This window comes from Tachysurus fulvidraco, chromosome 14 (assembly GCF_022655615.1).
Source record: "Tachysurus fulvidraco isolate hzauxx_2018 chromosome 14, HZAU_PFXX_2.0, whole genome shotgun sequence".
NCBI lineage: Eukaryota > Metazoa > Chordata > Actinopteri > Siluriformes > Bagridae > Tachysurus > Tachysurus fulvidraco.
In genome coordinates, this window is record NC_062531.1 from 12631563 (window position 1) to 12647620 (window position 16058).

The 16058-nt window shown below is 38.5% G+C and overlaps 1 protein-coding gene across 3 annotated transcripts in view; it reads left to right on the forward strand.

Annotated features, from left to right (window-relative positions):
- Positions 1-16058, forward strand: part of dock8 (dedicator of cytokinesis 8) — a 53002-nt gene that overhangs the window by 31103 nt on the left and 5841 nt on the right. For all 3 annotated transcript variants that reach the window (XM_027167432.2, XM_047800286.1, XM_047800285.1), the window contains 25 exons: positions 228-462; positions 700-864; positions 1818-1981; positions 2216-2311; positions 2411-2506; positions 3174-3323; positions 3508-3621; positions 3710-3865; positions 4384-4520; positions 4849-5012; positions 5123-5274; positions 5655-5837; positions 6790-6913; positions 7158-7245; positions 7728-7824; positions 8036-8170; positions 8757-8909; positions 11294-11452; positions 11770-11870; positions 12758-12950; positions 14032-14175; positions 14417-14548; positions 14768-14902; positions 15048-15137; positions 15294-15530. In XM_027167432.2, the coding sequence (XP_027023233.2) occupies positions 228-462; positions 700-864; positions 1818-1981; positions 2216-2311; positions 2411-2506; positions 3174-3323; positions 3508-3621; positions 3710-3865; positions 4384-4520; positions 4849-5012; positions 5123-5274; positions 5655-5837; positions 6790-6913; positions 7158-7245; positions 7728-7824; positions 8036-8170; positions 8757-8909; positions 11294-11452; positions 11770-11870; positions 12758-12950; positions 14032-14175; positions 14417-14548; positions 14768-14902; positions 15048-15137; positions 15294-15530 (3600 nt within the window). The remainder of the gene's footprint in view (positions 1-227; positions 463-699; positions 865-1817; positions 1982-2215; positions 2312-2410; positions 2507-3173; positions 3324-3507; positions 3622-3709; positions 3866-4383; positions 4521-4848; positions 5013-5122; positions 5275-5654; positions 5838-6789; positions 6914-7157; positions 7246-7727; positions 7825-8035; positions 8171-8756; positions 8910-11293; positions 11453-11769; positions 11871-12757; positions 12951-14031; positions 14176-14416; positions 14549-14767; positions 14903-15047; positions 15138-15293; positions 15531-16058) is intronic.

A 16058-nucleotide genomic window follows, 5' to 3' on the forward strand; every position in this document is an offset into this window, starting at 1 on the left:
ACATCTTGAGGGTTGCCAGGTTGTTCTTGTCTAAAAATTTCATTGCAGATGAATGATTTGTTGCCTTTCTGAGAGTGTATGACATTGTTTGTATGACAGTTACGTAAAACATTTCTAATTCCGACATTTGAATCCAGCTTCATTTAGCATTTATTTAAGGAAAAAAAAATCCTGTATCTTCATGCTTCAGCAACTCTGTTAATACCTGTTACTATGTTCTATGCCAGGAGAGTCACCTGGAGCGCTTCTTCACTTTGTGCCATGCTCTGGAGGGGAAGGCTATATTCCCTATCCGTGTAGGGGATGACAAAGTGCCAGAAAACAAGCTGGAGCATGAGCTAAAGCTCAGCATCATCTCTCTGTCCTCCTCCAAGCTGGAGCCACTTGTACTCTTCCTCCACCTGGTCCTGGACAAGCTGTTCCGCCTCATCATGCAGCCCATGGTCATCGCTGGCCAGACCGGTAAGCAATACAATGCTACATGTTTATATCATTATGCTCAGTGTTGTGAATGTCCTTCTGTACAAAGTGTTAGAACAGCTTGAGTGATTTCCCAAATATCTTAAATTGCCAGTGGATAAATGCATACATTACATTGATTGTCTGGGTCTCATTACTCACCGTACTATGAGTTTACTTTTGTTTATTAATGAGCAAAATGATATTCATTTCATCTGTGTCTTTTGTGTGTTTTTGTAGCCAATCTGGCACAGATAGCGTTTGAGTCAGTGGTGTCCGTAGTGAACATCCTTCATACCAGCCAGGAACTGGCCAAGGACCACCAAGGCAGGAACTGTCTCCTAGCAACCTACCTCCACTATGTGTTCCGGTTGCCAGATACTCTGCATGAGGTCGTTAACACAGGTGGGACAGTCATCATCATCTAGGATTAGTAGTGATCCAATACGCTAGCGTAAAGGTCATTCTTCTTATTATTATTTTTATTTATCAGATTACAAATTTATTACAATGTTGTGTGTTCTAGATAATTTTGTGGTATTTTTTTTAATAAACATAAAAAAAAGAATCATGGGGTAGGTCTACTGTTAATGAATAATGATGATCTAGAGGAAAATTTTACAAGTAGCCTCACTACAGACCAATTACCTTGCATGGCTATTAAATTAAGATGTTTATATGATGTAAAGCGAAACCCAACACTTTCTCTGCTTTTCCTACCTTTTCTGCATATTTAACCCTTTTCCAGCAGACGTGATATGATACATCTTTTCACACTTAGGACAACCGAGGCACTTGTACACGACTATGACAAAACATACAAACATTTATTGATGTTCAAGAAGACAGCATGATGCATTAGGAGTCAGGAGGAACCAAACTTTAGACCAGGATGATTGTTATTGTCTATTGTCATGATTTTGTTTAAAGATATTAGTACTGTTCTTTAGGAGCTAGATAAGATATTAACCAGGAGCTAAAATGATAACAAATATGTAAATATATATATACTTATGTGTATAAATATTCAGTTCTTAATTTGATATTAATTGATATAAGATTATTGCATTGATTCATGTCTAATTCTAATTATATATTATTTTATATTATAGAAATTTGAATCGGAGTGCTCGGAAATATTGTCCTGTTATTTACACACACACACACACATACACACACACGTATCATGAAGCTTAGTAAAGCATGAGTAAGGTCCCTTACATAACTAATAATTAATCTGAAGATACTCTTTCTAATTTATATTTTCCAGCATTCAGGAGCTGACCTGGGTTTTTAGAATCTTTATAGCATTCGAGTGTGTTTCATGACTGTGGTTTGCCTGGATTGTTTTGTCACAGGTGTACTGGTACAGGAGAGCAGGTACAGCACTATGGGCCGAGCCACAGCCACAAGCGTAGGCAGCATGCTGCTCCATTCTCGTGTCCGCTCCAGCAGCAACCCTGATATTCCTAATCCACAGAGCCCAGAGGACGCTGAAGTGAACAGCATACTGGTTGAAAAGGTATTAACATAACAGTGGAGCCTTGACTTTTAAAAATATTCTTCTTGTATATTGAATTCATCTTTAGTAGATGCGTCAAAATGTACAATATCCTGTGTTTTTTGTTTTTTTTTGGGGGGGGTATGGGATCTTTTGCTTTGCACAATTACAAACTTTTTAGCAAAGCATTTTATTATGTCATTTATTATACTACATCCATATTGCATACTAAGCTAATCTGATGATTTATTCCAGGGTTTGAATCACCCGGGCAGCAGGATGTCCACTTTTATTGATGTTACCAACCGCTATCAAAATTCCCCTAGTAGCACACGGCCCTCAAACAGAAAGGTAAATGTCTTAATCCAGTACATACTTAGCTATTTAACATTTCATCTGGCTACGTAAATGTCTGCGTGTAACAGACATCTGTGTACGGATCTCTTTCAGCAATTTCATGAAGAGCTGGCTCTTCAAATGGTGGTGAGCACCGGCGTGTGCAGAGAGAACGTTTATAAATACGCCTGGTTCTTCTTTGAGCTGCTGGTAAGAGTGTAATATGACTAGCTGGATTGAAGGGTTTATTGATTTGCACTTATGTGTTTTTTGTTGTTGTTTTTTTTTTTGGATCATCTGTCGTTTCTTTTTTTATTACATTTTAATCACTATTATTGCCTAGAGCTAAACAAAACGGTACAGAATAGAAATGAAATAAGGGAGGATGATTTACCTTTATGGAAATGTATAGACTGCTTGTTGTCCGGCCCTAATGCGACTCTAATGAGTGCTTTATAAAGCCAGGTCTATTTAAAGAGTAAACTCTTACCACTTTAATTCCTTGAAGCTCACATCATTATTTATATTCTTGTCTTTTTGATTAGATTATAGATGTTCCAATAAAATGAAACCATTTGTAACATTTCTTGATTCATCATTTTATATCAATTGATTGATATCAATCATTTTATAAAATGTGAATAAATATAACATTTTATTTCAAACCATGGTCATTTGAATAAAAATGTAAAAAGGATAGAGTAAATTATAATTTTCTGGTGCATAAATAAAATTACCATACTTATTTATTATTATTTTTTTTAATTATTGTTATTATTGATATTTCCTTTCCTGGACTGTTTTTATATTTCACTTAACCGGTCATTCCCTTGGATCCAGAATAATAATCTTTTAATAAACTGTGTGTGGAATCAAGGTGAAAAGCATGGCCCAGCATGTCTCTCACATGGACAAGCAAGGCGTGTCTCGCAAAAATCGCTTTTCTGACCGCTTCAAGGATGACATCACCACCATCGTCAATGTGGTGACTGCTGAAATTGGAACTATACTGGTGAAACAGCAGAAGGTCAGGGTTTTAAGCTGTATCTTTCAATTTGTACTTACCTGATGACATTTAACTTTCATCTCTTCTAAAGTCTTTGATTTCCAGATATTTAAAAGACTTATCCAGACCCCAAGAGGGCAAGCAATCACAGTAAAAAGTTAAAATGCCAGTGAACATGAGAAGGTTTAACAGTATGAATTTACAGGAACAAGAGCAGGCTGAAAATGTGAACATTAGTCTGGCGTTTTTCCTTTATGACCTGATGTCTCTCATGGACAGAGGATTTGTCTTTAACCTGCTTAGGAACTATTGTAACCAGGTGAGTGCCTCTTATTCATATCCATTGTTTGGAAGCATTGCACATCTCGTTATGTAACTGCCCCTCACCATATGCTTTTATATTACAGATGTCAGCAAAGAGTGTGTCCATGTCCACTTTGATCACCATGAGGCTGGAGTTTTTGCGAGTGCTCTGCAGTCATGAGCACTACCTGAACCTGAGCCTGTACTTCAGTAGCCCTGCCTCTGCTCCCACATCCCCTTCTCCATCGGTCACATCACAGGTCAGTAAGACCCAATGAGACACAAGCACACGCTCTCACACACCTTATTAATGCATGTCTTTATGAAGTAGAGGATTGGAATCAAAATTTTTAACCTACTTTGTTGTTTGCTACTAATCTTTAAGCTAAACCTGCTCACTAGTGTATTTAGATGCCACCCAGGAACATTCTTAGAATAACAAATAATAGAAATCTAAAGTCTAATTAATGAATTAGTTAGTAATATTTAGGGCCTCTGCTCATCCCATCATAAATATACCTTATGAGTTGCTCTTAAATACAGAGGACAAAGCATTTCTGGTGCTTACTGCATTGGGGCCACAAGGATATTAGTTGAAATCTGAAATGAAGAAACTAGCAGAATCGGTTTCATGTTGCTAACCAATTTTTCTGTGTTGTTTTTAGGCTATATGATTTTTACAGATGAAAGATTAAAAATAAGCATCTTTTAATGTGTGTGTGTGTGTGTGTGTGTGTGTGTGTGTGTGTGTGTGTGTGTGTTTTCATGCCTATTGTAGACCTCAAGTTCATGTAGTTTCCCGGACCATAAGATTGCAGCCATGTTTGATCTGACTCAGGAATTTAAACAGCAGCACTACCTGACTGGGCTGCTGCTGACTGAACTCAGCGCGGCTCTCGATATGGAATCAGAAGGGTCAGTCCAACACACAATACAGACAAGGAATAGTGTTAGCATTGCTAGTTGCTAGTCAAAAGTATTATCGAATACTCTTTTTTTCTTTTTCTTTTTCTCTCTTTATATTGTTTGTAGTGCCAAGTATATTCCTTAAGCGCTAAAAAGTGTTTTATTATATACAATTAATGCTAGAAGTAATAGAGTTCTCACTGATAAGCAGTAATGTCTGTTCTATGTTTTGCTCTTCTTTCACACATAAGCCCCAGATACTGTTCTTTACTATTTGGTCTTGCCACAGAGTTGTAATTGGGAATATATGTTTGTGATTATTCAAAAATTTATGTAGAAGCAAGGTGCAGCGCAAGGCCATAAATGCAATTTGCAGCCTATTGTGTGCTCATGATCTGGACCCCCGGTGCGCAAGGCTAGAAGTCAGGAGTAAGATTGCTGCTCTCTACCTCCCCCTGGTGGGCATCATCATCGACTCTCTCAACTACCTCGACTTCACAGGTGCTCCTGAGGTTTTACTTACAAGATCTTTAGATCAGAATATGTTCACATCACCTATGTATGTACTTTTTTGAATGTGCGAATATTTAATATATACACCATTTTTGCAGTTTCTGAGTCACGTAGTAACAAGTCCAAGTCCAGCGGGCCAGACGACGACTTTGATAACGTCGCTCCAATCAACCAGTCTGTTGCAATGGCAATTGCAGGAAACCCGTTCAACACCTTGGCAAGAAATGCACTGGTGTCCATGGCCTCTGTGGTGAGAAGGACATGATTTTTTTTCATGGTTTAAATGACTCAACATTTTAATTCAATCATGCAGTATATTCAAGTAAATACAATTAAAATGTATATATATTTGCCTAATAGCACTTTAAGACAGTAAGCAAGGAGCATGCTTCTTGCCATTTAAATAAAAAAAAAAAATTACATTAAGTGAATAAATACTATTTATATTCATTATTAGGCTCAAATATTTGTTGATGGATAAAAACATTTTTGGGAATTTCACTCAGATAATTGGAACCTGGATCTCTGTAACCAGACTATAACCTTTGCATTAACTCATTGAACTCATTGAATTCTTTTTCATAGCCCTCTCTGTTCAGCTTTTCATCCCATTTCATCCTTTTTCCACAGTCAGGTAGAAGCTGTAGCACGCTGTCTGTAGAGACCAGCCGTAACCTGCTGGTGTGTTTCCTGTGGATCATGAAGAATGCAGACCAGAGCCTGATCCAGCGCTGGGTGTTGGACATCTCCCCCTCTCAGCTCAGTCGCCTTCTCGAGCTCCTCACCATCTGCACCTCCTGTTTTGACTACAGGGTGAGGCCTTTATTTAGCTTTGTACGAGAACACTCCAGTGTTTTATCAAGCTAATCTCTGAGAACTGCCACTATAGAGTATGAGCGTAGACATGAGGATTTTGACACATTGTTCGGAACACCTGTTCACTCAAAACCTGTTCGTACTCGAAGTCTATTGGCATGTATCCGGATAGTTAATATTTAAGACTTATTTAACAACATAGATTGTAGAATGGCTTAAAGTATCAGCCAACAATTTCTGTAAATGAGGCTGTAAAAGTTTGAAATGTTATTGTGAAGAAAACATAGACGTGGTGTGTCATGTTATTTATTTATTTATTTTTTGTACTTCATTTTTCCAACAACCCAAAAAAAACAAAACCTAGAAGGTTGTTTAAATACACCACAAGTTTGTTCATATACCTCTCATAAAGTAGGTCAGTATTGTGAGCTACTCTTTTCTGAATCCCGCCACCTGCTGCTGTACACTTGAGGATGTGGGCCTGGCTTTTGGCAGGAGCTCTTTTCATTAGATATATTAATTAGCATAAAACTGTTCTACTGGTCTAAATGCTATCACAACACACATTCACCTTGCATTTAAACACTTCACTGAGCAAAAATTCCTTTACAGTTACCTTGGGTAAAATGAGAGTTACATTATTCGACAGGTTTTATGCCAGTTAGCTAGTTAATAGGATTCTATGGTCTTTTTTTCTGTTTGGGGAGATGTTAAAATAATTTTTCTTGGAAATTGCCTACATGTTACACTTGGAGTAGTTTGGGTTTAAAAACTCTGTAGATGTGGTGATCGTTTTTTAAGGTATGCTTATAAATGTGATGATATTGGTATGTGTCTGAGAACTTGCATTCCTATTTCTGGATGTACGGGTGTGTGTGTGTGTGTGTGTGTGTGTGTGTGTGTGTGTGTGTGTGTGTGTGTGTGTGTGTGTGTGTGTGTGTGTGTGTAGGGGAAGAGTTCAGATAAAGTGAGTGTGCAGGCCCTACAGAAGTCTCAGCAGGCTAAAGCTCGTCTGGAAGAAGCACTACTGGGAGGCCTGGGAGCGAGAGGAGAGATGATGAAGAGGGTGGGAGGTGAGCGTTCCTCTTCCACTGCCTCAAAGGGCAGACAGAGAAATCGCTTTTGCACTCTGCTTCCAGGCAGTGTAATGAATAATGTAGAGGCCCACTGGTGCAGAATAAGCCATAAAGATGATTGCTTAGCAAGACATTCACATATGGAAGTCATGTATTGTCTACCAGAAGTCAGTCCTATTTCCTTTTGATGGAGTGATGATTTCCTTATATTGAGTTGTCATTTCTTCCTCTCTCTCTGAAGCTAATGACCGGACTCTGGGCCAGAAAGAGAACCTGCGCTGGAGGAAAGACCTCACACAGTGGCGCCAGACCAATGACAGACAGGACAAGTGTGTGCAGATCATTTCTCCACATTTATGAAACAATTCAGCAGTCCATTTATCATCTAGCCCAGGCATATGAATTAAAACTTTTTGAATGTCCAGCTGCGTAAAATTCCTTGGTTTAGGGCTAATATTACAAAGGTCTGGATAAGCAACTAACATGACAGAATGGTGACTAATGCCAATAGTGTTAAATTTCTGGCTGTAAATAAGTCAGTTTGAAGGAATTGTGATGTTTCACAGTGCCGTGTCACCTTACCACTTTTCACAACATTGTGGTGGGATTTGAAAAAAAAATAATATATATATATATATATATATATATATATATATATATATATATATATATATATATATATATATATATATATGAAAGTCTGGGAAAACTCTTCCCTTTAGAAAAATAATTTCAATAACTTGCCAGACCACTAGCTGAAACTATTACCAAATGCTGTGCAATGATTCGTTGTTGTTGTGTGTGTTTTCAGATCTAAAGCCGAGTTGGACCAGGAAGCAATAATCAGTGGGAATCTGGCAACTGAATCCAACCTTATAGTCTTAGACCTGCTGGAGATCATTGTGCAGGTACCAGAAGAGAGAGCAGCACATCATCACATTGCCAGTTTGCTTCTGCTTTTTTAGTGTTACTTTGAAGTAATGTGATGTAATCATGTGGTGTCATGATAAATAAAATGAATGCTATCATCTATACTGTAGTAATAGCAAATGCTGTAAATGTAGTGAATTCTGTGTTTGTGTGTGTGTGTGTGTGTGTGTGTATGCATTCCTTCCCCAGACTGTACCACTAGCAGACTACAAGGATAGTGCAGTCGGTGGAGTCCTGAGGGTTCTGCTGCACTCGCTAACATGCAACCAGAGCACCACGTACCTATCGCACTGCTTCAGCACCATCCGAGCTCTCATTGTGAAGGTACTGACCAACTGCAGTTATTTTGCACAATGATTTAAGTATTTTTATTAATTACTTTACTAATTCTAAATCTGTTAAAAAATTATATCTGTACTATACATGCACAAACATATATGGGTTCAGCACAGATCATTTCTCTGAAACAAATCTTTTTCATCTAGGTTTCCTCAATTTTCTGGAACAATACAATAAAAAGTATATCTGGCTACATTTTTCTGTTTTGTATTATCATGGTTATTTAGAACATTAGAATAACATTGTTGGAATAAAATCTAATTCTTTTCCCAAAGTCTTCACATATCTTCAAGGATGAATGAAAACATTTCTGAAAGTGTTCTAAAATCTATAAATGATATATAACAGATCTTTATTGACAGTATTGCCATTGCGACTGATCATAATTATTGTCTGTGTTATAATTAACACATGCTCCAGTGGCTTGAGATTAATTTATTTCATTATTTGATTATTATTTCATTGATTTATTTACAAGCCACAAGAGTATTCGTCGTTTCATTTTTAAATGATTAACAACGGAATTGTATTCATTATTGTCAGTGATGTTAGCTGATGTGTTGATTTGTAGTTTGGGGACATGTTGTTCGAGGAGGAGGCGGAACAGTGTGCAGATCTGTGCCAGAAAGTGCTTCAGTACTGCAGCAGCTGTGTGGAGAGCAACAGGAACCAGGCCTGTGCTACACTCTACCTCATCATGAGATACAGCTTTAGTTCTGCCAGTGTAAGACTTTCTGTTGCTCTCTTTCTGTCTCTCTCTCTCTCCCACTCACTCACACACACACATATACACACACACACACACACACACACACACACACACACCTGCTGTGTATTCTGTTTTGGTGTGAGAGATAACATAAGAGCACACCACATACACACGTACACACACACACACACACACACAAATAAAAGAGCTTACTGAGGTTGGTCCTCACAAGGGTAGTGTGACAAATGTGTGTGTATACAATGATCTCTACAATAACCAAACCCACAAAACACAAACAGAGCGTTCTGCCGTTTCAGTCCGAGAGAAAGGAGAACACACCAGACACGCATGCATGATGAGATGCAGCTTTACAGAGCTATAACAGTCACACAGATAGACACACACAAAGCTTCTAGAATTTCCAAAACAGAGAGAGAGCCATTAATATTTTACATATTCTATTATAGTCTGTTTTGCCAAATACTACAGTCAGTCAAAGAAATCAGTCCACTTGTTGTTCTGGTAGAAATCTATCCTAATTCAGACATACTAAAAAGATAAATTAACAATGATTTATGAATCAGTATGTTGCTGCTCTTTGAAAGTATTCATAATACTTAATTGAATCTAGATGCAGTGGCTTCTAATAGATAGAAGCCGTTGCCTGAACATGCTTGAATTTGTGTAACATTTCTTTTGCTCAGTATCGTCACACATCACCTATTCCACTAATGGTGGTGTGTTTGGTCATGGGTCTGTGTGTCTGCTTTTTTCCTGTGTGCACTGGTTGGATGGACTATTTCCTCCGTTCACATCGTTTACCTCCCCTCACCAAACACACACATACGCAGCCCACCCCGAACAGATGGCCATGTTGTTTGCTTTCCCATTCATCTTTAATGGGGAAACGATGAATGTCTCCCCATCTCTGTTTGCCTGAGTGTTTGGTTTGCCCTGACAGTTACCTCCATTGTCATTATTATAACCTCTGAATGAGTCATGTCGATTCTAAGCCACAATGACTCACTTGTTTTCCCTCCTTAACCCCAGTTTTATGTTTGCTTGGCGCGCTTCACTCCAAGAAGATAGCAGGCCAGTTCCATAAAAGCATAGGTTTTTAAGGCAAATCTGAAATTAATCAACTGTCTAATATCAACATCATGACAATTCTTTTTGTGAAAACTGGCCTCGAAACAGATAACCGTGTCTTGAGATGTCTCGCACATATGCTCAAAACAGCATAATGGTGCCACTGAAATGATCTATTGGCAATTATGTCCGAGTTAATGGGATCATTTTGCAGTTTCCTGATGCTGAGCAAGATGGATGGTGCATTTGCTGCCCTTGGCTGGGTCCACCCCAGAATCAATGAGCTGAGACTATGATAGCAATGTTCAATGTAACTGACACTGCACCATGCCTCATTCTCATCCTCTTACCTGCAGTGGGGTAAAATTAGCTTATATAACCTTAGAGGCTACTTCTGGATAAAGACCCTTGGAAAGACCAATGCTGATACAGAGGGTATTTTTCCAAATATGCTTAATCAGGATACAGGATGAGTTCGCCTGAGAGAAGTTAATGAGCATGCAGTAAGAATTTCATAAGGAATAAAACACGACATATTTTGTTGTTATAGGAAAATAGTCAATGATATTTTAAACTCCAAATCCTATTTGCCAATTGATCAGTTTTCTTATTAGGTTTGCAAAATAACCCTGAAACAAGATAGTTCCTATTATCACTAAGGTGTTGGAATCCCAGGGCAACCAAGCTGCAACTCCTGAAGCCATAAACAAGGCTCTTAACCCGCAATTACTCAGCTGTATAAATGAGAAAAGTTGCTCTGGATAAGGTCGTCTGCCAACTACCGTAAATGTAACATAAATATTATAGCAAGGGTAGATGTACCCACCCCACCAGCATTGTAATTTTCTAAAAAAATTATTCTATTATTCTAAAAATTCTATTATTTGAAGTAATAAAACATAAAAATGCATAATTTCATGTCACTGAGAAACCGGAAAGCAACAGGAATTCTGTCCTGAGAAATCTCCCATAGTGGAAAACCTTTAGCTGTTCTACTGTAAACGTCTTCCATCAGTGTTGCATAAACCTCAACACTTTTCTACTTTTAATTATTAATAATATTTTTTCCATTTATTTGAATACGATGTTGCTATAGAAACAAACAGGTGCAGTGATTTTGAATTACTTTGAGAGCAGCTGCTATAGAAAATGAATCAACAGTTTCTGACCAAAAATAATAAAGTAATCAACAGTGCTTTGGTATAAACAGTTATCCAGCATTTTCTGTTCTGACCTGGTTGCAGTATGCTCTGTCGTACAGTTACACTTTATGTACTGGTTGTAACGCATGTTCTTTGCTCTCTTAACAGAATTTCTCCAGAGTAAAGATGCAGGTGACCATGTCATTGGCGTCTCTAGTAGGAAAGTCTTCGGATGTGCACGAGGAGTACCTGCGACGCTCTTTTCGCACCATTCTTGCATACGCAGAAGAAGACTCCGTGATGCAATCCACACAACTTCCTTCACAGGTAAAATACTACAGTTAAGCCAGTAAAGCAGCCTGTGGTATGTAGCATACAGTGTTATTTATATGTCTCAAATCAAATAAAACCCTCACAGACTGTTGAGTCAATCAATAGTGCAGTGGGAATGTTGCAGGTCAAATTATGGTCTGGTCTTCTTGATAAAAATGATAGGAATAACTTAGAGTCTTTTCTTAATATGGACTTCTTGGCTACTAAAAGGAATGTGTTGAGTCATGCAGCAAGAATCAGGACCCATTTTGAATCACAATAAAACTGGTGTTTAAACAATTGAATTTTCCAGTAATTCATCTTTTTCTTAGGTGGATGAACTTCTGAGAAATCTAAACAGCATCCTTTCAGATACAGTCAAAATGAAGGAGTTTCAAGAAGATCCTGAAATGCTAATGGACCTTATGTATAGGTAACATACCTGCACTCAGAAACATGAAAACATAAACTCGCTCACTGGGTTACTAAATCATTCAGTCAGTCAGTTACTCACTCACTCACTCACTCACTCACTTAGACTGTCCATCACTCACTTACTTGCTCATTCACTCAGTTCTTCGCTCGCTCACATACTCAGTCACTCACTCAATCGTTCACTCACTCAATCGTTCACTCACTCAATCGTTTTGTCGCTCACTCGCTCGCTCACTCTGTCGCTCACTCACTCTGTCGCTCACTCACTCTGTCGCTCACTCACTCTGTCGCTCACTCACTCTGTCGCTCACTCACTCTGTCGCTCACTCTGTCGCTCACTCTGTCACTCACTGGCTCACTCTGTCACTCACTGGCTCACTCTGTCACTCACTGGCTCACTCTGTCACTCACTGGCTCACTCTGTCACTCACTGGCTCACTCTGTCACTCACTGGCTCACTCTGTCACTCACTGGCTCACTCTGTCACTCGCTCACTCCGTCACTCACTTAATTGCTCATTTCATCGCTCATTTCATCGCTCACATAGTTCACCACTTACTGAACCAGACACTTACTTGCTCATTTATTCACTGACTTAGTTGAGTGTGTTTTGCCTTTCTCTGCCTCTTGCCTCCTTGTACTGTGGCTTTTTACTCTGCATCCCATATGCCTGTGGCTTCTTTTGTTTGTCTACTGTTTATGAACTTACCATGGAAACTATGTGGTCGTGTCTTTGCCTTGAGCTTCGGCCCAGCATGTGCACAGACTGCATGCAAATGCTCAAAGCACACACATGTCCTTGATTTTCAGGCTGTCAGAATTGGGATTTTGCAACCTAATTGATTTATCATAGGGACTCAACATCCATGTTTGCATCTGTGGCAGGATTGCGAAGGGCTACCAGACATCACCTGATTTGCGCCTGACCTGGCTCCAGAATATGGCTGAGAAGCATAACAGCAGGAAGTGCTTCACCGAATCAGCTATGTGCCTGGTGCACGCCGCTGCTCTGGTGGCTGAGTACCTCAGCATGTTGGAGGACCACAAGTACCTGCCTGTGGGCAGCGTCACCTTCCAAGTAAGTGATGAGTCTAATTGGAATGCAGACCTTCATCCTTCCCAGATGTTACAGCTAAAAATACCTTACACTACAGAATAAATTATTATATAACTGGAACACAGTGGCAAGCACACAGAGATTCATTCATTGACTTAATGTACCAGTCAGAATTTACTGAAAAAAAATAGCATACTCTATCTTTCTGTTAGTGGGGAATAGTAATATAGTAAAACTGGGATAGGTTTAACTGTGAACTCCTAAATCAAATGAGTAGAAGCTTCTTTTCTCACTCGTCACTTTAAATTGTTGTTTATTGACACATTAATGAGAAATTCAACCTAGAAGTCATGTAGAAACCAAAAGATGAACTCATAGTTACAGATTGCAGTGCAGCCTTACGAAACATCTGCCCCGGGTTATGGCAAAGACTCGACTCAGCTAGTAAATGATCTGCAAGATGATGAAGAAGATGGTGTTGATGGCAGTGTTTAGAAAAATTTCAAAGCTTCAGAACCTGATCTGTTTGAACAGAGTATACAGATGAGGACATGAGAGAACTGCATATACTAAAGGACTGAAATTGCTGCTGCAGCCGCCAACCTCGGGGGTAGTCAAATGTGGAAAACCATTAAGCAAAGGGGGGAAAAAAATTAAATAAACTTAGAATTTGATTACAAGAAAACCTTTGAAGATCACACGTTAATTAAGTTGTGAGTTTAAATCCCAGTCTTGCCACCCTGTCACTGTGGGGCCCTTGAGCGGGGATCTTAACTGCAGAACATAAATGAGAAAACAACAGAAAAAGTCACTGTTAGTCACTCTGAATAAGGGGTCCGCACCTTGCCAAATTGCAAATGAATTTTTTTCTTTAAATTGTAAAGCTTGGGTAGCAACATTAAGTTAGCAATATTCATCCGGACGAGTGAAAACACTTTAGAGATTAATATCCCTCAGTTGAATTAATCCGGACTAAATTGGCACAGTACTGGGGAAGGTTACAATAATTGTTACGTATGATTTTAGAAATGCAGAAATAATATTCACATGCAATACAAAACTCCAAACTACTGAAATAATCAGTGTTGTTTCATCTTGACAGAACATTTCCTCTAATGTTCTGGAGGAGTCAGCGGTGTCAGATGATATCCTGTCCCCAGATGAGGACGGCGTATGTTCAGGACGATACTTCACAGAGAACGGTCTGGTGGGGCTTCTTGAGCAGGCTGCAGAACTCTTCAGCAATGTATGTTAAATAATCTAGATCCAGCTTGTGATTTTACTTAAATAATGTCTGAAAATAGGTTTTAAATCATACCCGGTTTCTAAATGTGTGACTTGTGAAGGAGAGAACACTTGTGTTCTAATATCAAGTCCAGTTGATCCGTACTGCTTCTTTGTTGTTTTGTGAACTATAGTTAAACTATGATTGTTGAATTAGTTCTTCATTTCTGATAGTGTGTGTGTTTTGCCACTTTGATGTATAGGGTGGATTATATGAAGCAGTGAATGAGGTGTATAAGGTCATCATTCCCATACTGGAGGCCCATAGAGATTTCCGGAAACTGGCCACCACTCACGACAATCTAAAAAGAGCTTTTGAGAACGTTGTTCATAAGGTAAAGCCTAGTACAGATTGTGCTTCTTCTGATATTGCAAGAGATTTCCAGAAGCATTTAAATCAAGATTGTTTTAGTAATCCACACTAAATCCAAAAGTACAAAAATAATAGAAAACTGAAATTCAGTTTCTAGTAAAATAGACTTAAATGGTGAGTAAAAAACTCAGCTTTTTATGTAGCGTGTATGTTGTGTGTGTGGGGGTGTTTTTTGTTTCAGGGCAATAAGAGGATGTTTGGGACATATTTCCGTGTGGCATTTTTTGGCTCGAAGTTTGGAGATCTTGATGAGCGAGAGTTCATTTATAAAGAGCCAGGAATCACACATCTCCCTGAAATCTCCCACAGACTAGAAGTAAGAAATGTCTCAGCTTCTTTCTACTACAAAGTTTATGATGACACATCAGTGATGAGTGAATTATACAATTAGATATAAATGTATTATATTTAAGATCTCAGATTCTCCTGGCTGTATGTAAGCATATTCGTCATTTGTACAGAACTTCTACAAACAGTGTCTGGGAGACGGTGTGCTGGAAATGATCAAGGATTCCACACCTGTAGACAGAAACAAACTGAATCCCAACAAGGTATTTTAGACCAGATGTAATGCTAATTAAAAGTTCATTAAAAGACAATTAAGAGCTATTCAGAGTTGCAGTATTTACTTCACACTCTAATTGGCTTTAGGATACAAATTTTCTAACCTTAATTCTTGTTATTATATTTATTTATTATGGAACTAGGCGTATATTCAGATCACGTTTGTGGAGCCATACTTTGATGACTACGAGATGAAAGACCGTATGACCAACTTTGAGAAGAACTTCAACTTGCGCCGGTTCATGTACACCACCCCGTTCACCAAGAGCGGACGGCCTCGAGGAGAGCTGAACGAGCAGTACAAAAGGAAAACCATCCTCACCACACAGCACGCTTTTCCTTATGTGAAGACACGAATCAATGTCATTCAGAAGGAGGAGGTAACAGAGTCCACTCAAATAGTCTCTGTTTCTAACTGCACTAGAGCTTAAAGGAAAATTTAATCGAAACTGATCCATTTGCATATTCATCTTTTTATGACCTTTAGTTATGGTTAAGGTTTAATGTGTAAAGTATTTCCTTCTGTTCACTGTGAAATCTGACAGCAAGTGAAAATATCCTGAATATACACAAATATATCTATTTCCCATTACAAGATTACAACGAACCAAATAAAAGATTATTAAAATGTAGTAGACATTTTGACTCATTCAAAGACTGAAATCATCTTGTTCTATTAAAGAAAATCTATTGCTTACAGGCAGATAATTTAGCTCATTGGAATTTTAAGCATTTACAAACATTTACTGCTAGAAAGAAACAAAATATTCTGCTAATGGAACAAAAATGGACAAGAGTAAAATGTCCAGGAATAGGGTTAATAAACTTATATTTGGTTACTTGTAATTGTGTTACATAACACACTGTCATTCAACTAGCTGCTGTGGGTGGTGACGCTGGGAATTGAT